Source organism: Semicossyphus pulcher, unplaced genomic scaffold (genome assembly GCF_022749685.1).
Source record: "Semicossyphus pulcher isolate SPU_LCO1_2020_fin unplaced genomic scaffold, fSemPul1.0.p SCAF_16, whole genome shotgun sequence".
In the NCBI taxonomy this organism is placed as follows: domain Eukaryota; kingdom Metazoa; phylum Chordata; class Actinopteri; order Labriformes; family Labridae; genus Semicossyphus; species Semicossyphus pulcher.
In genome coordinates this window covers 20,599,854-20,625,864 of record NW_027211670.1, presented here as the reverse complement: position 1 = coordinate 20,625,864, position 26,011 = coordinate 20,599,854, and the positions used below count along the sequence as shown (strand labels likewise).

Genomic DNA, 26,011 nt, shown 5'->3' with positions numbered 1-26,011 from the left:
CAAAACAGTCTATGAGTCAGACATTGTGTTCGAACGTTCAGCACATAAACAATCCATGAAAGAGGCAAAAACAATATTTTAGCGCTTCAACAACCTTAATTGTGTGTGAGGACACAGCAACTACGTCTTTCACATCCACTGTCACTCATTCTGTTTGGATAACTATGTTTACCTCGACAAATATTTATTGAATGGACAAAATAACAACCTGTTAAGGACGGTCCCAAAGTGCCTCATTACCTTTTGTTTTCCTGTTTTACAGAAAAGTCAGGTTTGATGGAAAAATTGATGATAATGCCAAATTCCAGGGTGAAAAAGAAGACATGAAATATTCATTAAATGTTGATTGGGTGCTGTTTTCAGTTGTGCCACACTCCTTGTAGGTAGTATATCTCTACCTCCCTCCCTCAATGTTTTAGAAGAGGCAGAACATCCTCATTTTAAGGTTTAATGCATTGAATTTCGAGGTTCCAACTAATGGCTTTGAAGCTGACAAACTTTGAATTTTAATGACTGAAAAGATCACCACATACATACAGGATGTTCAAGCCAAACTGTGCTGCTGTTGTTCTCTGCTCCTCTCATTAATTTGACAAAGGTTCACCTGTGTGTCTCTTCTCTCTGCAGCGTCGCAGTGGGTGTGGGATTCTATGGCAACAGTGAGACCAATGACGGCGTGTACCAGTTGACCTACTCCCTGTACAATGCCAATCACACGCTGGGTGGTGTGGACAGTCTGGTAAGTCAGGCACAGACCTCACATTAGTGTCACATGAACGCCATTACATCTGTATAAAACAATAGAAATGTTTCACTACCTTTTTTTCCTTCCCAATACAGATTCAGATACCTAGACTTGAGTATCCCTCTCTATATCAGTGCTATAAGAATATACTATTATAGAAGGCTATATTAAAGAGCAGCTCCAGTCATGTTTTAAGACTTTTATACAATGCTAATAAACACAATAAATTGTGTCTGATGTGCTTTTCTGCAAAATACATTTAATTACCTCGTAAAAATCCTCCCAAGGCATCTCTTCCTCCTCCCACATTAAAAATTCCTGAATCTGCATAGTCCCCGCTTTGCCCATTTCCAACCGCCCCCTCCGTTGTGAAAATAAAACAAGTCTGCCATCGTTTAGTGGTAACTTGTTAAACTTAGCTAGCTTGAAATGTAGTTATTAGTAGTCATACTGTTAACGTTAGCAGTCAGTGGTGAGTTTACAAAACTTACAATGACAGTTGCAGCTGGCTCGCACATCGCCAAAGTGGTTGCCATAGGTTACACGTAATGATACGCATAGCGTCACCCCGTCCATTAATGGGATTTGCTCCTTAGGTTTGTGACGTCTCAAACCTGCCGATCTGAAAACGTGTTGTTCAGCCTGTCCTTGGTACGCTGCAGTTTAAAAGCAGACAGGCCCAGCCATGGAGATGACTGCTGATGTTGTCCCTGATATGTCTTGTAGCACATGAAGAACACCACATGGAGATGTTTACAAGGTTAAACACTTGATTTTCACTGGAGGGGGTCTTTAATATTTCAAAAGCCGTATACTTCTAACCCTGTATGGATTCAATGTTTTAACAATTTAATTGTTTGGCCTGGCTTTGAACCCAACCTCTAAGAACAAGCTGAGTACCTAAAAGCTGCTACGCTAGCTAACGTTAGCGGTACCTTAGCTAGCAGCCCCTCATGACGTCCTGTTTCCACTTAAGAGCATCAGAGAGCCTGAGATGAACATTAAACTGCTTGAGTTTGTCTTTTTGCCAGTTTTAATGGTCTTAACTTTACATTTTAGAAAAATACAGCTTCAAGTTCTGTGATAAGAAAACAGTGTTTGCTAACGTTTGCCCAGTTTGGCTGATGTTCTCGTCTAGCATGGCATTTGTTTTTTGCCTCAAATTACCTCAATGAAGTTCCTCTTATCTCACACCGTTATATATCATAATTTTTGTGTAGGCTCCTGTTTTGGAGAAGAAGAAGAAGTAAGTCATTTTTGGCGAGGCTAATAATTATGGTGTCTGATCGGTGCATTGACTAGCGTATGTGCCGATGTATCTGAGGCATTTCCATCACTGGTAACAGTATCAGAACAACTCTTTTAGCTTAGTGGCATCTTGCTTCTTATTTCTGACAAACTGAAAATATTCAATTTAGTTTGTCCTTATTCACAGCACAGTTTATAGGCCCATAGCAAGAAAGAAACAGCTCTGAGCGAAGGCTTCAAAATGCTGTTTGTGATTCACACAGACACAAAAAACACTCACGAGAGAGGAGGTAAGCCCCGAGGACTCAATTTAGTATGCCTTTAAATGTTTTTATGGTTCTTTCATGGCTTTTTACTGCTACACACAAATTGACAGCCTCTGAACACAAAAACTCTTTTCCCCCAGACAGACAAACACACACGCTCACCCTGCTGAACCTCTTCCCAGCCCGCTGTGGCTTCAGCAGAACAAAGAACTGTCCTGTGTCTTTTCTTGTGCTCACTTTAGCTCGTTATGTGTGCATGAACTTTTTCTATTTTTATCTGCCTCACTTTCAATCTAAAAAGACACCCATCACACGCTGCTAAAATGTAGCTCACTGCTTTAAATTCCACACGAATGCAGTGAAGTTGTGATAGTGAGGACTGACGTTGGCCTGTGACTTTACTTGGACTTGCACTCAGGGATTTAAAATATGCTTTGACGAGGGTTAAGACCTGTCTTCTCTCAGCTGAGTTGAGATCACTGCGGGTCTACTTAAGATTTGACTTGTCACCTCTGTTTGAATTGACTCGGGACCAGACATGACCTCCTGTTTTGATTGACCTGATACTCTTAGACTACATTCCCGTCCGGCCTGATTTGAGACTTGTACAGAATGACTTCAGACTTGACTCGAGATTTTGGTGGAGACTCGAACAGAATGACTTGAAACTTTGATTTTAAACTCGTCAAGATTAGCCGGGGACTTGAATATGTAACTTGTCTTGGCACACATTAAACCTAATATTTGACTTGAGACTTGACCTCACTTTTGTACATGTTCACATGATAGTAGCCTTGAGAAGTTTAAAGAGAACTTGAGATTTCTAAAGATTGATTTCAGATTTCACTTTAGACTTGGGTGGGTAAATTGATTTGACATCTACTTAGTAAATCGACCTAAAACTTGACCTGAGACTTGAGACTAGGATTAACTTGAGTCTTGTATACAATGTTTTGAAAATTAAAGGGATAGTTGGGTTTTTTGAAGTGGGGTTGAATGAGGAACTAAGTGTACTACATGCAGCACATCGTAAATTCTAACAAGTTTAATTAAAAAAACAAGTAGGAAAGCGATTACCTTGGGAAAAGTAAGTAAAAGAACTCGTTTGAAATGATGTTGAGAATGAACATGCGTTATTTGAGTAAGCTGTACTTTTTTTTAAAGAAGATTTAAAAGAACTCAAACCATTTGAGGACCAACTCTTTTATTTATTGTTAAGGTAACTTAAATAAATGAAGTAAACAGTACCCATTCCATTCAGTGTATTTGAACTTATCAAATAGGTAAGATGAACTTAGTTAAGTAGTTTATCAGAATCAGAATCAGAATATCAGAAGAGCTTATAAATAATAAAAAAGAAGAAACACATGAAAAAAACAAACAGTATAAAACAACCCTGTCACTCGTCCACAAGACAATATTTCACACAGTCCTTAAAGTGCATAGTGTAAGACAGTGTAAGACAGCAGTGCATGTGTTATGTGTGTCGCTGCCTGGCAGAATTTAATGCAACGACGGCTGTATCTCAACTTAAAACTCTCCTGTGTCGACTCATTTCAATTGAGGAAACCGATTACCTTAAACCTTTTAAGTTGCGTTAAAACACAAAACAAATACCGTAAAATTTGGTGTAAAAGGCTCACTTTTAATACGTTTTATTCATCTTTTTATAAAAACATTTATAGTTTTTTTTCAATAACTTCCATGTCATGTGACCCAGTGTCCTCAAAGGATGTTAATACTCACTTGGACAAATAAGACACACCTCATTACATTAGATTTAATTGCTGCTTGTATTTTATATTATTTTTATTAAAAAATATATGGGGGGTTTTTTTGTTCCATTTTTTTCAACGGACCAATCGCAATTGGAGATGGCACAATGTCTTACCCTATATACCTACACATGCACTCTTTTGCGTGGCTAAAGTACATGGTACTCAGGCCCTGTGTGCAGCAGTGCTTTGCTGTACGTATTACACGTACTATTGATAAGTACTCCACACAACCCCACGTCAAAAAACCTGAACTGTCCCTTTAAATTTAGACTAGACTTAATTGGGACTTGATTTAAATTCTGCGTAATCTGTTAGCCTCATTAGTTCAGGTTCACATAAGACTCACCCTGAGACTTAGAAAGATAACTATTGATTTCAAACTTGAATATAACCTTTTAAGATGAATCTGGGGCTTTTATAGATTGACTTGACTTAAACTGTGATAAACAACACTTCAAACAGACTTTCGCTGATGAAGTGGCTGTATGTCGTCTCCTTTGTCTTGTGTGACCAGAATTTGTCCTGTGATGGCGTCAGAGCAGGCAGGGACTCTGAGTTCCTTGCGGTGGAAGAGTCGGGATTAAGCTTCCATCTGCGTTAATGGAGATTAATGTGGTGGTATGTCAACCACTTACTGCTGGGGCTCAACATGGCCTCAGTAATAAACACTTTGCGGTGAGAGTATAGATCCCACCGCACTCTCGCTGCAGGACCGTGTTAGGACTTCTCACGCTAATGAGGAGGGAAAAGCATGTCAGATTTTAATGGAGAGTAGATCTTAGCTGTCTCTCCGATTGATGCACTTTATGAATGATTAAAACTGGAAACATGAAAGAACTCTGCGATTACTGATGTAGAAAGATCAGTGGAGCTGCTCTACATCGTCAATTGGGATTACCATGTAACGTGCATTAACCAGCTAACATAAACTCTGAACATTGTGAACATGAACATTTGGATTTACTCCATCAATATCGCCACATGTTAAGGTTGTATTTTCGTAAGACAGAGGGTTGTGTCTTGATCGTGTGAATTACTCACATGGTCTCCTGTCATTGTTGTAAAGCGCTTAGCCACGTTGATTTCTCAAAGTCATATTAGCAAAAGGAGAGAAGTCATTAACATATAGCGCATTGAAAGCTTGTCAGAGTTCCTCCGGGATGTGTGAACTCGTGCAAACACATAATTGGACATGGTGGTCTTTATTCCAGCACCTCATGTGTGTGAGTGAGTGAGCTTCCGTGTGTGTGCATGAGTGAGTTCATTGCACGCATCTATAGACTGTTGAGGAGTCTAGTTCTTGAGTTGGACAAAGAGCCCAGTGTGCCACACACAGTTCCCAGTCTCCCCCCACCTAATCAACCATGAGCCCAGGAGACAAAGCTGTTTGACGGGGAAGGACAGGCAGCAATGCTGGCCTGTCTGATTGGCAGAGTCGGGATTGAAATCTGTATTGAAATCCTCGACAATGAAGGCCTCACTGCCGTTTGGCCCACACAAATGCCTTTTAGCCCGACTCCAAGAGAGCTTAGAAGCGAGATCGCGTCCAAAGACTCGGTGTATAAGACAGGAAAGGAAGGCTGTTAGACTCATTATCAGTAGATGCTTTTTTCTAGGCTACTATTGAGACCTTGATTAGCTACAGTCTGGAATATATGCTTATGATGTGTTTATGCACACAGAGGCATATATACTCGCACAGAAACGCACCGTCTTTCACAGTGAGGATTTGAATTGTACAAAGCACTTGAATACTGAATGCGATGCAATTTGGAGACATTACTTTCAACAGAGATGTAAAAACGGGGCTGTAAAAATCTGGAAACCAGCCAACTGAGATGTTTCAGCCATGCCGTAATGGGACTGTTGTGGCATTTGAAGTATTTAGCCACACTAATAATAACTCTATTGTTTGGAAAATGGGGTTGTTTGAGAGTTTTGGCAGCCAGCAGTCGCCCGGCGGACCAGGTCGATGTCTGGGTCAGTCACTGAGCGCTTGGCCAGAACTCAAACACGGTTTGGAAGTTGGCCCAGTACCTAATTGCAAACATGCAAATTTCCACAGCATTCTCTTAATACGCTTCCCTTAATGATACAAAATAATAAGGTATGCATAATGTCAGGGAGCAATTATTAACTGAAAATGTGATTTGAATTATATTATGTCTTCTAGTGAATTTTAGTGGTTGGTTCAATGTGCAAACTGAACACACTGTTCCTTTCATATTGGTGCATTACAACACTACTATGGTGAAGATAAGCCTGAAGATAAAGCACACAATGTGCCATTTAATTTACTCCTTAGACTTGACCGACAGTATGTCCATGAGCTTTGGGTAGCGACAGAATGAGGCTGTGAATTGGATGGCAGATATGAGTATCCTTCACAGGATTTACATGCTGCTAATGGACCACCAACAGAAAAGTGAATTTGTTTCAGAAAGTGATGTTCTGTTGTGTTTAAATGAACTGATTAGGGGGGGTAAGGACATTGATTAAGATGTCTCCTGGATGCTTCCATGTGGATGTATTCTTGGTAGGTCCAACTGGAACATAACCGGGGGTATGCGCAGAATGTGGACTCCAGAATCACTTCTGGGTTTGGGAAACCTTTGTGTGATGAGGAGCTAATTTTTGGCTAAACCATTGCACCATTTCCTTCTGCACATGATAGTGCTCTGAATCTTGTGGGAGATGTAATTCCTTGGGATTCCCCAAACAGAGCCGTACCAGGACAAGTGATGGATAACTGACTCTGATTCGATTCCTCTTGTCTGCACAACAGTAACTTCAGCTATAATTCAAGCCAGGGCAGCAGCGTATCTCCTCTATCCAACAATGTGGTCTCGTTGAGAAGTCTGGAGAGTTAAAGGTGGAGACATTTGTTCAAATACAAGCCAAGGAGGCGTCTTTAGATTTTAGGAAGTACAAAGTACTCAATGGGCACCTGCCATTCTCTGGGTGCAAAGGTGGACATCTCTTTGACATCTGGATGAGGCTTAAGTATGTGAGCTTAAACGTGCAATCCAGGTGAGATATGACTAATGGACACTTCTGCTGACTTCCACACTTTCTCTTGTAACTGGATGGGCAGCCTTGTTAAGTTGAAGGGAAAGTACTACTCACAACTGGCCAGAGGTCATCTCTAAAGCCAAACCACTTTCCACTCCACTCCACCTCGGTATGAACTCTTGCTCTCCTAAGAACTAAATTGCAGACATGCACAGAGTGGTCTGAATGGCCCTCATTTGTTTCTGAATCACTGTATTTACAGCAAACCATTTTTTCACGATCCAACTTCCTTCCTTTGATCAACATCTTCCCTGTGTGGGCCGTTGGTTTTTCAAAGGGCCTTAATTTATGCCTGCCCGGGGGTTCATCAACAAACCAATAAACACTTGGTAGTCCCTCTGCAGTGCAACCTCTTAAAGCTCTGTGGCATCAAGTATCCAAGAGAAAGAAAAGGAGATAGGAAACAATGTATTTTTAAAGAGATGTTCTGTTGAGCCTCGTTACCCAGCGCTGAAGATGGTCTCTATCTTTGGGAGGTGAAAAAGCGGCTGAAGCACTTCAGATCCATGTTCCATTTCACGCTCTGGCTCCCACATTCAATTTTAATTATGGAAAGGCTTTCCACCATCAAACAGAGTCAAGGACTTAGACCAAGAAAGAGGTTTAATCCGATGACTAAACCTTTGTTATACTTGGACAAGTACGCTCATGGGTCCTCACTTATCAGGTGATTACCTGGCGAGTGGAGAATATAGTGAAAGTGACTCTTGGATTCTTGCTCAGCCTCTTAAATGAGCCCAAACTATGTTGTAAACCAAGAGGGCCATGGCAGCACTGGGGAGATAGATTTGTTGAATTGGTTGGCGATTTCTAAACTGTATAACCGGTCCAAAGTTTGGTAATCTGGCAGCGGTATTTCAAGAAACTCCCAACTTTCGGAAACTCTTGCAAGCAAAATTTCTGTTTGAGAGTCTCTCTGTTTCGTGCTCCCAGAGTCGTCTCTGAAGCATCACTTCCTCCAAGGCGTACCGGCCCCAACAGGCTTAACGGTAGAGATCCAATTCCAGTGATGGATGTGGGATGTATATTTCTCAAGAGCCTGAGAAGCAGAATTGTAATTTTATGGGCAGGAAACTCACAGATAATGCAACAAAAGAGTGTTTTAGATGAAAATTAATGGTCTGATGTAAATGACTCTGTAGTTTTAATAGTAAAACAATGGGTTTCCATGTATCATGCAAGTACTTAGGTCTTTTTAACGGCATGGCGTTGGATCTAAGCCTCTGTGAAAGACATAATTCATAAATCTAAAGCTTTTATGTGTAATTATAGATAAGATGTTATCATTTTATAATAGAGCCAATGAGGCAAGCCAAAGGATGCAAGATAATGACTACACCAACCCCCACACTGCTGAGGGTCTGCAAATGAATACACGCTTGTGTAACCAGAACCTTTACATGATGCCCATTGATATATATTTTCTTCTCTTTCCTTAAGCTGGATTCCACATTTGATATTTGACAGCACTGTCATGTTTCCAGCCCAAGGCCTTTTGTCATTTGTCACAGTTGTCATTTATCAGGATTGCTTCTGTTTTTTGTTTGTTGTGAACCCTCCGGCGTGCAGTAAAGAATATCCAACTGTAAAATAGCTTTGTGCCAAACACATTACGCTGCTTGTTGAGAAAGATATGAAGCGGAGAATGCTTCTCCGTGCCCTCAAAACACCAGACTTGAGATAAAGACTGAGAAGACTGGGAAAGGGAATCATATCGTCTTGATCGGTGCAGATCACTTACACGATGAGGATCAGACCAAGACGGGGAGAGATTAGCAGGACTGCCTGTCTCCCCAGGCGCTTCAGATAAGATTCGCACACAGGAGGCAAAAATCAGATACAAGCCTTCATTTCTCATCCGCGATTTCATCTGCTCAGTCTCTGAGTGACTGAGTGATCAGACAGAAAACTACAGAGCACCCCAGGCCTGTGAAAATGAGCTCAGTGGCTGCCTTTGTGTGGTTCTTTTGTGTTATTTGAAATTCTCAATGTGCAGAATCTTCATGTTTCCAACTTCTTCCAAAAAAATGTGGACGTTGAAAAGACTACAATAGTTCATTTCCAAACACAAAGAGCAAAGGAAAGCACCGTCTGCCTCAGCAAGAACATTCTTATGTGTCCGCTGAGACAGGCAGGCAATCTGTCCAGGGTGTACCTAACTCTCTCGCTCTCACCTATTATCAGCGGGTAATGGCTCTAGCACTCTACGACTCTTGAGAATATGCAGGTATAGCTAATTGGTGGATAGATATAGAGCTGCTAGAGTCAATAAATCAATTACTTATGTAAACTAAAATTAGTCACAAACTGTTTTTATGATTGATTATTTGGTTCAGACCTGGGATTGACTGGCGACCAGTCCAGGGTGTACCCAGCCTTTCACCCAATGACAGCTGGGAAAGGCTCCACCCCCCCCCCCCCAACCCTGAACAGGATAAGCGGTATAGATGATGGATGGATGGATTATTTGGTTCGGTCATTTTTCAAGCTGAAATGTCAAATATTTGCTGGTTTCAGCTTCTGAAATGGGAGGACTTGCTGTTTTCCTTTGTCGTTCATGACAGTAAAGGAAGAGGCGTTTGGTTTCGGACTGTTCAAAACAAGCCATTTGAAGATGTCACATTGGCCTCTTGGTAATTGTGATGAACTTTTGGCATTCTATGGACAAAATGGATCCATAACCAAGCTAATTCTTTGATTATGAAAACAATTGTTAAAGTCTTAGATCAATGGGGTGGCTGTGGCTCAGAGGTCAGTCGTCTTTCAATCAGAAGGTTGGTGGTTCGATCCCCAGCTCCCTCATGTCTACATTTTGAAGTGTCGTTGGGCGAGACACTGAACCTCAAATTGCTCCCGGTGTGAATTTGATGACTGACACTTTACGTAGCAGCCTCTGCCATCAGTGTGTGAATGAGTGTGTGAATCAGTGATTATGATGAAGTGTAAAAGCAGCTCTGAGTGGTCGCAAGACTAGAAAAGCTCTATTTAAGTACAGTCCATTTACCATTTATCAATGGATAGCCGTGCTAGCAGTGTAGCTCTAGGATTCACATTGTAAGTCTGTCTGTCTGTAAGACAAAAAACAACTTCATAACCTTTTCTTCAGCAGCACCAGGAGGTTCGTTTTGACTGAAATGTCCTGCTAAAGACTATCTGTGAAATATATTCAATTTGCAGAGATAATATATTTAAATAACTGTGACTTTAATCCAGAGAAAGTGTCACGGTTTGGAGTTGAACAAAATGTTGACGACCCAGATGCAGACTTAGATATTATGAATTTAATTAACAAAAGGCAAAAACAAAATCTAAAAGCCAACAAAGGACAAAGAAATAACATCAAAGGGCAGAGCAAAAAAAACCGGGAACAGATAATCCAAGAGAACACGAGGAGCTATGAGGAAATCAGGGGAGGCACGAAGACAATCCAGTGTAGAAACACGAGGAACAAATTCACAGGAAGAAAGGACAACAGGTCACAGACATAGACTCTGTGTTCCTACCCTTCTGTGCCAGTTCACTGAGACTAAATACACACAGGGAGATCAGGGACAGGTGAGATCAATCAACACAGGTGAACACAATGATGGCAGGGCACACAATGTAAAAGGGCGGGAAACGGAACAAAGGAAGGAAATAAAACAAGACATGACATACAAGGGGCAAGAACTACAAAATAAAACAGGAAACACTAGAAACCAAACGCAGGACTAACAGGGCTACAAAATAAAACGGGACCCGGGTCTGAATGCTGATTGGAACCTTTCCCACTAAGCAAAAAGACCGGGTTTTAGTGGGTTTTTAGACCAGCAGATAAAGAGCTTAAAATGGCGTACCTGGTAAATCAAATACACGCTTAACACCGTCTTGTTATGTGAGAACGTTTGCACACTGATGTTGGCATTTAGCTCAAAGTGCATTGGCACCTTAAAAAACCCCAAAGAGTCCATCGCGAACGTCGCTGTCGACTCTCAGGCTTGTTTGCAACCGTTCACTTTGGGCTGCACATTAAATGCAAACCCAGCTAATTACATCCACCCAACCTCTCCCTCCCTGAGCTCCAGCAAACCCAGTCCCCGACAAACACAGCAACAATATGAGTTTGCTCTCCTGTGAATGCCAAGTACGCAGAGCTGAATGAAAGCATTTATTAGCCTTTTTAATTATGAAATAGCAGGATGTCTCTGTGAATGCCATTTCCCTGTAAACAACTTCTCCCTTCAAGCAAAGTACATAGTAATTAAACCCGAGGAATCGGTTAGCGTCCGTACAGGAGAGGTTCGCTCCAAACATATAATCTGGTCCTGCTGTCGTTTGGCGGACAAGGTAAAAATCTGATGAGTGAGAATAAATGACTCAGTCTGTGTTAGTTGTGTTTGTTGTCAGCCTTAGAGGATCCCACTCCCCCTCTAGGGAATGGATTAGTCGCTATGTGATTGCACGGCTTAAACAAGTAAACAAACTATCCGTTTCATTAGCGAGGTATCAATTTGGAAAAATAGTCTGACAAACAACAAGCTCACATGGAATAAAAACACTCCCGCAAAAGCAAACCTACTATTTCCCCTCCGGGCTCTCTACTTTTGGACGATTTCCAAGCTGAACTGTTCAGTCAAAATGGACCTCTTCACCAACACCCACGCTCAGTATTCAAGCTCTCCCACACGTCCCCTGTCTCTGCTCCGCGGCTGATTGGCAGCACAGACCGGCCTCATGTTAATTTCACCTCTGGACACTTTCTGGGGAAACTTTCTGAGGCGGAGAAATTGACCGAAGGCTCCCACACATCAGCGAAAGTCTGTGGTGTGTTTCACTCGAGGATAATTCTGTCGATACATTAATATTTTAAAAGTGGTTGAATAAAAAGACATTTTATTTTGAAAATGGTGCTGGCAGTTTTACAAAATTTTAACCTCACAGGATGGTAATAAATCAAACATCATGTTACCAGTTACATACCAATTCATGTATTATTATTATTTATGAATGTTTTAATTCTGGTGAAAATGCTTATTAGTTTTAGTCACATTTACTCATTTACGTTCCGTCTTCCTCACGGAGGCGGAACGGTGGGGCGAAGTCGTTCCACCTCTGAGCCGGCATCGGAGGTAGTACCAGAGGCGTCTGTGTAAACAGCGGAGCCGGCAGTGCGGAACAGCACCGTGTGTGTGTATTTGAAGCACGCACTGTTTGTTTACACCTCAAGCACGTTTTGCTTCCGCAACACTGGAGCGCTGTGTAAAAAGACACACACTGGGGCACTGGCTTTACGCCGCCGTTGCTTGGTCCAATGTAAAATGGTTAAGGCTGCATGACGGCGGAGCTTCGTTACGGCGCTGCAGGCGGAACTGAAGTGTAAAAAAGGGCTATTTTTACCCTCTGTAGTTTTAGTCGACAAAAACTCAAAACATTTTAGTCCAGTTTTAGTCAATAAAGAGTCACATTTCAGTCATTACTTTTAGTCAGAACCTTTTCTCTCTTTAATCTAATTTAATCAGCCTAATGCTGTAAAGCACTGTCCTTTCATTAATTATTCCTCAGCTAAGGTTATATGTATTTAGGAACTTCTTAAACATAATGTTACACATGTAAAGCCACAGAATGAAGCCATGCAGTTACAGTAGCACATACTGCATATTCCTCTCTTGCCTTATTTGCAGCAGCAGTGCTGCTTTTTACCATTAAAACTTCTTCTATTTTCATCATTGCTTCTGATTTAAACCGTCTGACTGAAGCAGACAGCTGATGAGCGCTCCTTTTTGTGCGAAAGAAGTGTCAAATGACGCGCAAAACGCCCCTTTTTCTGTGAGCGTGAAGCAGAAAGACTGGGTTAACAGAGAAAGTTCACAACCAACTTCATGATAAATTTTGCGTGCGTTGCTGTCAAGCTGCTGACCGCTTTGGGACATCATCACCTGTATGACTGGGTCCCACTGGGTCGGATTCAGGGGGATCTGCATGCCCGTTAACAAGTTCTATCAGTTACAGGATGCATTGCTTGTATTTTGACGCACTTTAAATGTCCGACAGCCGAGTGTTACACATTTTAGTCCCATCTTGTCTCGTTAACGAAAACATAACATACGTGTCGTCAGAGTTTTTATTATCAACGATCTATTTTTAGCTTGTAAACGTCTCGTTTTCGTCATGAAAAAAAGGTCATCATTTCTCGTCATAATTTTCATTAACGAAATTAACACTTGTTTGATGTTAATTATTTCCTGTAGTCTGTCATCGTGGTTTAGCGTGTTAGCATGCTAAAATTGCGCGACACAAAGTACAACTGAAGCAGATGGGAGTGTCATTAATTTAGAAGGTATTTTGGCATAAACAAGAAAGGTTTGACTTATTATTGCAGCAGTAAAGTTGGGAATCAAAGCAGCTGTTGTTCATTCATCTCCTCCCTCCTCCCCCTCCTCTGCCCTCCAGGTGACTGGCACCATGGGCAGCATGAAGAACGGCCTGCAGATGCACCTCGCAAGGTTGGACGAGATCTTCGCCACGCGGGGCGACTACGTGCAGACCCTCCAGTTCATGCAGCAGATGGCTGACAACGTGATCAAACAGCTGCTCGGGCTGCCGGACTGGGAGGACGCTAAAGTGGACCTGGCAGCCATTGCTGATCAAACGGCGCACGTCGAGTACTACAGGTGAGGAACAGGATATACATGTGTTGTGCTTGTACAGTGCAGGTCGGATAGGATGCGAACGCTGGTGATGCAACACGTGTAGACAGAAGAATAAATGGAACCAAGCAACAGATTCAGGATTTTCTCATCCACAATCCACAGCATCCACAATTTCGTGGGAGGCAAACATTTTCGCATGAATTTCTAAATGCAAATCAGTATAGAGCACAGTTATTTATATCATAGGAACAAGATGCATCTACACACACAGCCATGCATGCTGGTGCTGGTTTATTGAGGAGGACGGAGTCTGAGCATGGGAGTTAAAGAGATGCTGATATATTTGCGTCTTTGATATGAAAGATGAAGCCTTTAGTATCATGTATCAGTAGCATCATCAACGTGCAGCTGAGTCGATAATTCACGTGTAGGTAGTTCCACTCTGCACATTATGACCTGAATACATCACATGATATTTGGTGGATGGGATGAAGTAATGTGATTGCATGTGTACATCATCAAGTCCACTGCAGACTGTGGAAAATAGAACAATCCTATTAAATCATTAGCAACCATTGCATCAACGCTGCGCTGCTGGGAGCAGTGAGAACTGTTATCTGAGCTCTTGTCTTATTTAGACTCGTGTTCTTATAATTACAGAGCAGAAAGAGGCCCATAGCTATTTTTCTAGTCCTCGTGTAGGGCTGATGAGTATTTCTGTGAGACCGCAGGAACAGACCGGCTGCTGTGTTCGTATTGATCTGTAAAGCGACTCCTCTGCGCTGCCGATAATTCAATACCCCTCATAGCTCGGCGCTAATAAAGAAGGCAGGCCGAGAGCAGACAGCCAGACAATGTCAGCTGTTAATGGACTCGTTAGTTCTTGTCACCCTCCAATAAATAGTTTGTGTGTGGTTTGGGCGTGCGTGTGTCTCTAATTTGAATTTGAGTAATTAAAGTCTAAGTGTTGTGTCAGAGGTGGCTGTCTGTCTTCAATTAAGTCATCCTGGATTATTCTGTTTGCTCACAGTGGACAAACATTCGAGACTCTTCCTGTTCTTTACAGCCTGACCGATATATCAGAGATTATCAAACGATATTGGCCGATCATTGAAATATTGGTATTGCCAAGTGTTTTCCAAAATGGCCCGATATGGAAACTTTTTACTGAACATATAATGCAGAAAATATGCTTGATATATTGTGTCATCATTTAAGGTGCTTTTTGACCAAAAGTACCAGGAACTTTTAGTTCCAGGAACTAAATGGTTCCTGTGGCCATTGTTGCCTAAAGTCCCGGGAAGATTATGCAAATCAGGCCAAAGACGTATCGAGAAGCAGTAAAAGTAACTGCACTACGCCGCCAGTCCTGCTACTGACAGGCTCAGATCGTTATAATAAGTGTCTGACAACACTGTGGCAGCCATGCTACTTTACCTGATGCTCTCTGTTGTTGTCTGTAACCAAGTCTCGCTCACGGAGAAGTCTCGTGCTGAAATCTTGCGTGAGACTGTAGTTGTTGCTGGAAGAAGGAGATAGGAGTGAATCGTAGAAATCAGATAAATCTTCAGCCATGACAATCTTTTCGATAGCACTGAGCAACGCTTTCTGTACTCCAACACAACAAACGGCGCTTCTCCCTCTTCGACTTCGTCTTCTCTCCCTCCTCTCTCCTTCTTCCTGCGACAACTACGGCCTCACGCGAGATTTAAGCACGAGACTTCTCCGTGAGCGAGACTTGGTTAGTGACAACAACAGAGAGCATAAGGTAAAGTAGCATGGCTGCCACAGTGTTGTCAGACACTTATTATAACGATGTGAGCCTGTCAGTAGCTAAACAAGCGCTTTTAGTGGCTGTATATTGGCATGTGCCCGGTGCCCTGTTTAGTTAAATTGTATCTCATTTGGCTGCTGCCGGCCGGTGCTCCCTCCCTGAATACTGGATCGATTTCAATAATTGTTGTCTCCACTAGTCACTCACACACAAACACTTGGGGAAATAGGGTCTAGGTTGAAAAATCCCGAAGTTATCCTTTAATTTGTTACATTTAATATTTACTCTTGTGGTTTGTTAGTTTAGATTCAGTGCCAAGGGTGAAGGTGCATTTGCTTAGGAAGGAAGAACCTTTTGAGCTTATAACTTTAAGGAAAAAAAAGTCCACAATGCCACCACGATAGAGGGGTAATAAGAAATCTGTCTTCGTTTTTAACAATGTTAGAATTTCATTAAGCTGACGCTTTTGTCCAAAGTGACGTGTAACTGAGAGTTAGTACAGCACAAGCCACGATCTAGACCATAGACTGTATAAAGAGATAGTCAACATGAAAGCTACTCTAAAGTGAAGCCACCCTCCGATCTCTACTGGGCAGCTCCGGCTCCAAATGACGTCCCAAGTGGAAGAAGGCAGCGCCCGCCTCTGGGGGTTCTTGGCTTCAATTTTGTACAATGAAAATCAGTTATTGATCTAGACGGGAGGGAACAACTCGAGTGAGTGCCAACAAACAGCTTCAAGTGTGATCGGACCCAAGTGTCGACAGGCAATGCACAGAGTGTATTGATTTTTTATCAATATCGTCATCAGTAACATCAATATCATTAAGAGTGGAGGTGCTCATGAAAGAGCTGTGTCTTTAGCTTCTTCTTGAACATGGAAAGGGACCGCGGACTGAATTTTCAGGAATATTAAGTGTTTGAAATAATGAAGAAAACGTGCAGTGAAATTGTAATTCTGCTGTTGGTAGATAACTGTGACCTGTGACCTCTCCTTGAAGAAGGCTGAATAATTGTCACTGTAATTATCATCTTGTAACTTAAGCTCGCCTCCTGCTATCACAGATACAACTTCTTAAGGACATGTACTTTTCCATTATACATAAACCCACCGCGCTCCGTCCCTACGTGTCTCTATTCTGCACTCAGTTTGACTCTAATTGGATTAAGATAACACAGACAAACACGGTGGCAGTGTCACCCCAGAGCCTTCATGTGCATGTTGATGTCCCAGCTCCTTGTACTGTACCACGCCAAGGGGGGGGGGGAGATGAAACGAGGAAGAAACAGCATGGAGGTGGTGGCGAGGGAGAGAGAGGGGCAAGGCGGGGGGAAAGGGGCCGAAGGCAACGAGACGGAGGGGAGGGAGATTAAAGGGAGTGAAAAAGCAGAGGAGGAAGAAAAGAAAGATGAGGGAAAGATGATGTAGAGTGATGAAGACACAGATGGAGAAGGAGAGAAATAATTGAAAGAAAGGAAGACAAAGTGGACATGACTCTTTTTTAAATAAAGTTCAATATTTCAGAGTGAAAGAGTGATACAACAACCACACAGGGAACATTCAGCCATGGATTTGAGTCCATTCATTATTCACCATCTGGACAGGCTTTCTGTGTCCAGTCAAAGACTGACCAACACTCATGCAGCAGATGGTTCCCCTGAACAAGGCAATAACTGGACAGGAGTATACCCCCAAAGCAACAATAACTCCTCAGCTGCCAGCTATTGCATGTATCTGTGGAGGTGAAAGTAAGTGGGACAGTCTCCCCTCTGGGTTCAAACTTGTTTTCTCTAAGTTATATTTCCCCACTCAAAGGACTTAAAGGACTTAACATTCTGGTTGATTCCTGCTTACGTTATTTTTCCATTGCTTGTTAGACTGAACTCCGTTTTGTAATTGACCCTTTGCTAACCCTAATCTCCCTTTTTGTTGCTTTGCCTGTTAGGATCTTTGTTCTTGCGCGACCCGTAGCTTTAAAGGTTACACTAATAATGGGGGGAAATCTCCACATAAAACTCTCAGCGAGCGTGATTTTGGACAAAGGTAGACAAAAGCAGGGGTCTCATTTTTAGCCCAGTTACCATCAATTTTGCCACAGCCAGCAGGTTTCTTTATCAGGAGCTAGCTTGTTAATTAAGCTAGCTAAATGAGCTAACATTGGTGTAACAACACCACAAACATTTTTACATCAATTGCAACTTTAACCTCTTTAGTAGTTAAACTGTATTAACTACACTGGGGAAAAAACATCTAACAAAATTGGCCACCAACATGCCGAAGCTGTAGCTAGCTTCGGGGCTAACTCCCGTCACTTTAACACACCAGCAGCAAGCAGGAAGTAAGACAAGGGAGCACGGCTTGAGTCTCGAGGAGTCGTGGCTTTACTACACACACCCTTAACTGTACAGTCGTTTTGTTATTTTCTTACAGCTACCGTTAACACTTTTCTCCGCTCTTCTGCTGCTCCAATCCCCGTTCACTCTCATGCGCACGCTCACTTCCTGTCTCTCTCACTCACTCGCTCTACCACCCACGCTTTCGCACGCAGCTGCTCCCAAACAGAGCTACGCTTCTAGTATAGCAATGTGATTAATACACTTTGTCATATTAGCTATTAAATTAAATTAATAAGTGAAATTCTCACTTAAAAAAGAAGAGTCTGTTAAACACAAGGGGGGTGGGGCCGGGTTTCTTAAAGAGACAGAGCTGACTGAGTCGTTTCAGGCAGTGGCTGTATGAGGGCTGTATGAGTTTTTTAAACTGCAAATTATGCTAAGCTACTCCACAGGTATCACAGAGTGAAATATGAAGCTTGAAATTAGCATAATACCCCCCCTTTAAAGACCCTTGGTGTAACATTCCTCTTTAAAATGTCCCAAAACAAGACAGATGTTACATATTTTATTGAATTGCGTATTTTATTCATGCTAACGATGCATTTAATTCAAGTCCCAAAATCCCACTTTACATCCAAACAACATGAAACTGCATCTTTTGTTATTGTTTTTCCTTTTGCTTTACCACATTAGCATTCACCAGCAGCTGTTATATTTTGCTTTTTCTGTCTCCGCAGGTGGCTCATGTACCTGCTGCTCCTCATCGTGGACCTGATCATCTGCCTGCTGGCCTGTCTGGGGCTGGCCAAGCAGTCTCGCTGGCTGCTCACCACGTGAGTCTAATATGCCCTCGGACACCTAACTATTCCCAGAGATAAGAGCTGTTTTCTGTTTATGACGACAAGAGGCAATCTGTTCTATTTCTGTTGTATGTGTGATTTTCCTACCCTGCGCGGCAGACGGAGAGACAGAGAGTGAAGAGGCAGAGGGAAGATGTATGAGAGAAGATTAGCAGACTAAGTAAATCACATCTAAGTGGGATCCAAACAAAATGCATTCATTTCATTGTAGTCACAATCATGCTGCAACAGCTGCTGCAGATTCTGTTTGCCCAGATGTTACAACAAGGAGCTGAATGTGCACAAATCAGACTTTATTCCCTCTCGTAGCTGAAACCAGACCGTGTTTAAATTTGATTTCAGTTTATGCCTTCACCCGCCGTCGTGGAGGTATAAAAAATAATTTAATCTGAGAGGTTGAACATTTCACAAATCTGGCAGAATAATCCACATGCTGTCCTTTACGTAAACCCTTAGACAGGAAAAAAGCTGCATTTTACCACAGGATGAGATGAATACGTATGAGTTGGTGTAGACAGTGCGAGCTGGAGGCAAGATTTGCTTCTCTTCCCATGGGAAATTGCCTGTGAACAAGTCCTTGTACAAACACTGCCCTGCTAGCCCTGTTGTATTTCACCGCTTGCCCATAGCGTCGCCAGCGGTGGGCTGAACTCGCTCTGAGCGCTGCCGTCTCGAAAGCTTTGCTCTACAAATTGGATCGGAGAGCCGTGGAGAGATGGGAGCGGAGACATTCGATGTTATCAGCTTCCTGAAGATTGTTATTCTGGTTTAACACTTGACCTGCTTTTAACGCCTCAGACTTGAGTGACATTCGATAACGGACACAATGCACTGCAACGCCTTGAGTAGAAGGTCATTTATTATTCAGCTTTGTGTTTTCGGGTCTTTTTTTAGTATCAATGTTTTATTGATTTGACCTTTTCTGAGTGACCAGAAAGCAAGAAAAATTTCAAAATAAGAGCAGACGCAAGCTAAATGGAAACAAAACTAAACATAACATGTTGTGGTTCAGTCTTTTATAGATGGCAGGAAGTGAAATTTCAATAAAAACAGGATTTGTTGACAGATTTATGACTTAAAAACAGTCCCACACATTATAAAACATGCCAGACATTGCACAGAAATAGTTCACCGTATTTTAAGTGTATATATATAGCACTTTATTTCAGACGTAAAGGTTCATGTCAGCCTAAAAAGTATATACAAGTATGTATTCCCATGCTGTGCTTCCGCTTTTATTTAATCTCCTGACAGTATCTGAATCCATCTCCACTGGAATGTTCTGTTTTGTTATTTTTTGGCTTTTTAACTTCCTGCTTTAAAGTAGCTTTCACAGGGCATGAAATCCACCGGGGCCTCCACTTATCCAGCATTCATGTCTCCCTCAATCAGTCAGTTTAGGGCGTGAGCTGCACTAAACTTGCCCTACTAACCACAAACCCCCCCCTCACCCTCCCACCACTCTGCACACACAAGATGAGTCAGTGTCAAGAGTGTCGGCGCTCCCAAGAGCGGCTCTCTTCCAGTAGAGTGAAAGTGCATGAAGGCTTTCTGGAGCAGATTACACTCTGGGGGCCTGCTGACTTTTTTTTTTTTCCTGGTGTTTATAACTGGCTGGCTGTGTGTTAGCATGACACGCAGTAACAGCTTAGACAACAAGATACGCCCACATGTGAGAGAAGGAGAGACATCCATAGACCTAGCTGTCAGCTGTTTTTATTTAGATTTCTCTTTGGTCTGTTTTCTGTTTCTGCAGGGGCATGTCGCGAGCGATTTCTAAAACATTTTTTATGCTTTTAGTTCCACAACACACATTTTCTGTCCTCCTCCTTTATGTAGGGGTGGAAGATATCTCAGAAACTGACATTTTAAAACCAGAGTAGATAACACAGCATCTATTGGGTGAGTTGAACTTTACCATGTCAGGCAAGAGATGCAAACGAGCAGAGTGAGCCGGAATCAAATACAATAAAATCACAGCATTGTTAAGAAAAGGAGGGAAAGGGTTAGAAGTTTCTCTGTGTAACACTTAGACATGCAAAGTCGGGAGTGTTAAAGTAAGCCATAGTACTTTATAAAGGTGTGTTCAAAACAAAAGGGAAGCACAAATTCAGTGGAAAGACACAGATATTCACAGATCTGTACCAGCTACAGGAATTACATGAATCATACGACACGATTAGCATGAATTTGCATCATTTCTGTGTTTGTGCAAGTTTAATTTATTCCACTTGAGCCAGACATGCGCTTGGCTCTCTGTGTATTGAAAGCCTTTCAGTGTTGTGATTTACCTGACATCCTGAGATTGCTTCATTTTAAAGTTGTTTCTGTGTCTCGTCTTGCAGATTTTACCAAGCAGGAACAAATATACGAGATGATGTTTTCATTTTGGCATCTTCAACTTGTGTATTGCAAAGAAATTACAGTGAAATCTGTTTATTTTGGGTTCATAGTGCTGTGGGAAGCCAGATTGCAGCCCATGTGTTACTTGCTAGAAACTGCAACACTGCCAGTCGCTTAAGATGGTGGAACAGGTGCTCTGCAGCTGAAACAGAACCCTGTTAGTTGGTGTCCATTACTTTTTTTTGATTTTCTTCCAGATTCAAAATGATAAAACAATTTCTTCAAATTCTTCTTATGAAGAAACAAACTCAACGCTGTTAGTTAATAATTGGCCTGTCCAGCCTAGAGCCATGTATCCATGGTGTGCCACAGGGAAGTGTACTGGGGCCTTTTTAGTTTTGAAAACATATTTAGTATGAATACCTCACAACAAATGATACTAGATACAAGTGCAGAATGCAGCTGTTTGGTGATGACGCAGTCCTTTAAAATTTATTTAATCAGCAGTGGCAGGCTTAAAATCAAAGTCATGGAATTTCTGTTTGCGGAGAAACTCAAGACAAAGGTCTGTTTGTTTGATGATTTATTAAAAAAAGCATTTTAAAGAGATTGGTCAAAGCTCTAGAGTGATATCACAAGTTTTCAATTACCTCTTGTGAGTATAAAGTCAGCAATAAAAAGGCGAACTAATTCAAAAGCCAAAACAAACTTTAATGAGGTGCATTCATAGTTAGTCTACCTTCAAGGGTCCATTCTCTTAAAGATGATAATCAAAAGGCAGAAGATGTGTTTCAAACTTGAGAAAACAATGTGATTGTTAAGACAGGCTTTTTGGCAGCATGTTCCCATGTCTGTATTTCTGCTTTGAGGGTCAGATAGTTTCCTATAATTAATAATATAATACCATATTTTTTGTATAGACTTTTAAAACAGTAGTTAACTGTAAGAGAGTCCAGTTCTATAGTTAGAAAATCTCTTCCCACACTGATGTAATTCAGACCGACTTGACCTCATCCTTTGCCAGAGTCATCTGCCCTGCTCACTGGCCTCTGTAACTTTTTTTCACTTGATTTGCTCTGCGTTATGTTTTACACCCGATTTCCTGCTACTGTGTGTGTAGCTCAGTAAATCCCCTCAGCCCACCAGAGCACATAACTGAACACAGACTCGCTTGGTTTGGATGTGACCTGCTGGCACGGAGGAGGCACTCGGAGGTTATATCCCCTGCTTGCCCAGTCACCCAGCGTCATAGTTATCTCACAGAGACCAGTATCACACGCCCTGAAACCACAAACTGTCAGGGGTAGGCTTGGCAAATCAGCCAACATTTTTGGCTTATGACCAAAGCGATGTGCAGGCTCAGTGAGGACATAATTTGTGACCAAATAGGGATTTTTTTCCTGCTCAGTTTGTTTGATTTAAAAGAATTTAAGAAGCTTTGCAAGGTGAAATATTTAAAAATAACCATCAATTAAAAAATGTAATGGAGAAAATCTGAATAAATAAACAAATATTTGTGTTGTCATCCCTTAAATCTCCTTTTAATCACTTATTTTTTACATGACATTACAGCAAAATCCATTTTTTTGTGGTTCTGCTGTTGTAAGCCAGATTGCAGCCCATGTGTTACACGCTTGATCCAGTAAAACTGCCAGTGAAGATGGATGAACGGGCGCTCTGCAGCTGAAACATAATTGTTGGTGTCCATCTTATTATCAAACACTTGATTACATTTAGTTTTGAATTAAACTCAGTATTTTAAGTATAGAATCGCCCTGTCCAATCTAAACACTTTTATTTATGGCGTTCCACAGGGAAGTGTATTCGGGCCTTTGTAGTTATGTATATAAACAGTACAAATGACCCCACAACACATTATATAAAGTGCAGAATCCATTTGTATGTAGGTGATACACTTCTTTACAATTTATTGAATCAGCAGGAGTGGCAGGGCCCCAGTCCAGTAACTAGAAATCCTGATTATTTATCTGTGTCTGGGGAGCACAGACAAATGACCTAATAATAGACATTTATGCACAGACATACTCGATATAAATAATCAAATATATGATTAATAAAAACAGAGGACAGAAACATTCAGGGCACTTTTGCATTATTTAAAGAAAAGATACTGTGATTATTCTTGTGTAACTGTCTGCACACATTATTGTGGTAAACAACACTGAACAACTAAGACAGGAGAGCAACCTTTGCATCTGTTCTGCTTTCTGATTTCAGATCAGGACAAGGTCTCAGTGAAGCCTTGCTCTCTTTGCTATCTGTCTCCCTGTGAAGTGTCAGGGCCTGTGAGGGCTCTGTATCTGCGAGAAGGAAGGAGACAGACTACAAGAGCGAAAAAACTGATAAAGAGGGATGCAGGAGGCTGAGAAATAGATAGGGGAGAGAGGGGTGGGGGAATACAGAGAGCAAAGAACTGGATAGAAGAGATAAAGGACAAGTGGTGGCTTGTAAGTTCAGTGTTAGGAGCTCGGTATCTTCTCAGCGCATTGTGAATTGAATTAGTAAGAGAGCTGGGGAAAGACGAACAGGGCCTGGACATGCATACGAAAAAAACATTTCAACACAAGCTGCAAGGGGACTATTGGAAAAGTGCCACAGTTGTCAAATCAACAGGAGTTTATTGGATTTTCTGGAGTTTATTTCACCTAACAAGATCTGATTTATGATAGATACAGAGTTCATCTTTAAATGGGTATTGATCTTTTTCTGGCTTATTATAAGCTCACAGACAGGAACATCAGTGGTCCCCTGCATGCAGGAAACTCTCACCCAAATCTTCCCATCTCTCCCCCTGTATTGTCCTAGTCTCTCATGTCATTAACCGACACTGTGAGATCATCAGAGTGGGAGTAAGCTGTTAAACCAAACCACATGTTTTTGTCCTCATGGGTGCAGATAACAGTCATCCACCCAGGGGGCTGTAATCCAATGTAGTGCCAGCAGATCATGTATGCTCTCATGCTCGTTCTCTGGGTCATAAAGCCACAGCGCTGCAGCTGCGTGAGGCTGCAAAATCTGCAAAATCCACTCCCGCAGACACAAACATGACCTCTGACTTCTTCTGTAGATGACAGACCACTGAGATCATTACTCCTGGCCCTCGGGCTCACGCTGTTTTATTTTCTAAAGCAGAAGCTGTTATGGAAATAACCATATTTGCTCCATTATTCTCCCTCTGTAGGATACTGATTTTACTTTTTGTTCATGTATTTGTCTGTATTTATTATACAGACAAATACATGTCCATTTTGTCCTGCATCTCACGGCATATTACTTCTTTCTTGTGTCTGAAAAGACCAACTTAAAGTAATAATCTCGAATATCTCGGTTCCGTGCTCTTTGGCGGCACCTATGGCGATAAACGGTAATTGCGAGAGCACACTTCTCAGATATCCAGACAGTGTTGCATGTGTGACGTCCTCGGTTGGCTCCGGTTGTAGCTGTTGATTTTCCTCGCTCACAGTCGTTTTCCTTGAGTGTCGAATTAGTTTCTTTTTCTTTGGATTTTCACTTATTGTTGAAGTTGTATCTGAAGTCATCCATCTTTTCTTTGTTTGTTCAGCCATAGTAGATTACTGTTTACTCGCAACACTTGCAGAGACCGGAAAAGCAGCCGCTTAGCTCCGCCTACCCTCTCTGGCAGACCAACCACTGCTGGCTGATGGAAAACGCGTCACTAACTGGGCGCCGCTTGTGATTTTTTCCAGTCTGTAATACTGCATATGCAAAGGCTTTCATCAGTGGGCCATAGGCTCGATCACTATTACGTTACCTCATTCGGCGATAGACAGTGACTTAACAGACATTTATTTACATGAAAATCTCTTGAAATTATTACTTTAAAGATACACAAAAATAATCACACGTACGAGCCTGCACACATAAGGTTCGTTAAAAAGCCACAGGGTGGTTGGAGCCAGTCAGAACATAAGCAGGCAAACTGTTTCTATTCAATTCAGTGGTTTTATTTCGCAGTAAAGTTACATAAACAACATTTTGCCAGAGGGTCAAAGCACAATTTGATCATGTAAATGCAAATTAAATTGAATAAACATCAACATCAGTGGGTGCTTAAAGCTGAAGCCATCTCCTCAGATTTCTAAAGAGCCAGTGTCGTGTTTATAATTTGTTTCTTTGTGCTGCGGGTTTAAACGACAAACCTGAGTTACTCTGCCAGTTTTCTAATGAAGTGATTTATAATCGATACAAATTACTCTAAAGAAGTTGGTGTACATTATCAATCATTGTGTTTAAAATGAAAGGCTTTAATTCACGTGGATAGATGGCCAGCTTTATAAAGCCATCATTTGGTGGTTTGCCGAGGTCTCGGTTAATCTTCCTGATTGATTATTAACGTGCTCTGACCCTGCTGCTCTGTGTCCCTGCAGGATGATGGTGTTTGGAGTGCTGACGCTGGTCCTGAGCTGGACGTCTCTGGGAGCTGACCTGGCCACTGCTGTGGTGAGCTGCTTTGATTTCTCACCCCTTTGGCCCAGTATGAACTATAGTGAAGACTGGTCTGCAATCAGTTCTTGTCATGCCTGTCAGTGGTGATAAATGGCTGTGACTACACGCACACTGCACTTGAAAAATGTCTTCATGAAGGGATGATTATGCACCGCTGCATATTTGCTTATGTGCATATACCTGCATGTGGAAATGAATGCTTTATAAATTCTGCAGTGTGTGCAAATGTATTACTTTTACATTACACCTCTGCATGTATTAGCTTTTTCTAATTAAGCCTCTTTTGCCAAAGTTAAATGTTTAAGCCTAAATCGAGTTTTCAGAAATATGCTCCCTCGCAGAAACGCAGTGTCACCGGCAGACGTGTTAGCTCCACTTCACCGCTCAATCTCAGTCTATTCTGACATTTGCTTGCTTTCTGTCACCTCATGTGCTTTCAATCTTTCCGGCAAATACCACGCCACCAAAAATAGA

At 41.8% G+C, this 26,011-nt stretch overlaps 1 protein-coding gene across 2 annotated transcripts in view; it reads left to right on the top strand.

Moving 5' to 3' along the window:
- ttyh2 (tweety family member 2) overlaps nt 1–26,011 on the top strand; it is a 78,533-nt gene that overhangs the window by 35,590 nt on the left and 16,932 nt on the right. For both annotated transcript variants that reach the window (XM_069665076.1, XM_069665075.1), the window contains exons 3-6: nt 628–739; nt 13,539–13,759; nt 18,584–18,679; nt 25,459–25,531. In XM_069665076.1, coding sequence (XP_069521177.1) covers nt 628–739; nt 13,539–13,759; nt 18,584–18,679; nt 25,459–25,531 — 502 coding nt within the window. The remainder of the gene's footprint in view (nt 1–627; nt 740–13,538; nt 13,760–18,583; nt 18,680–25,458; nt 25,532–26,011) is intronic.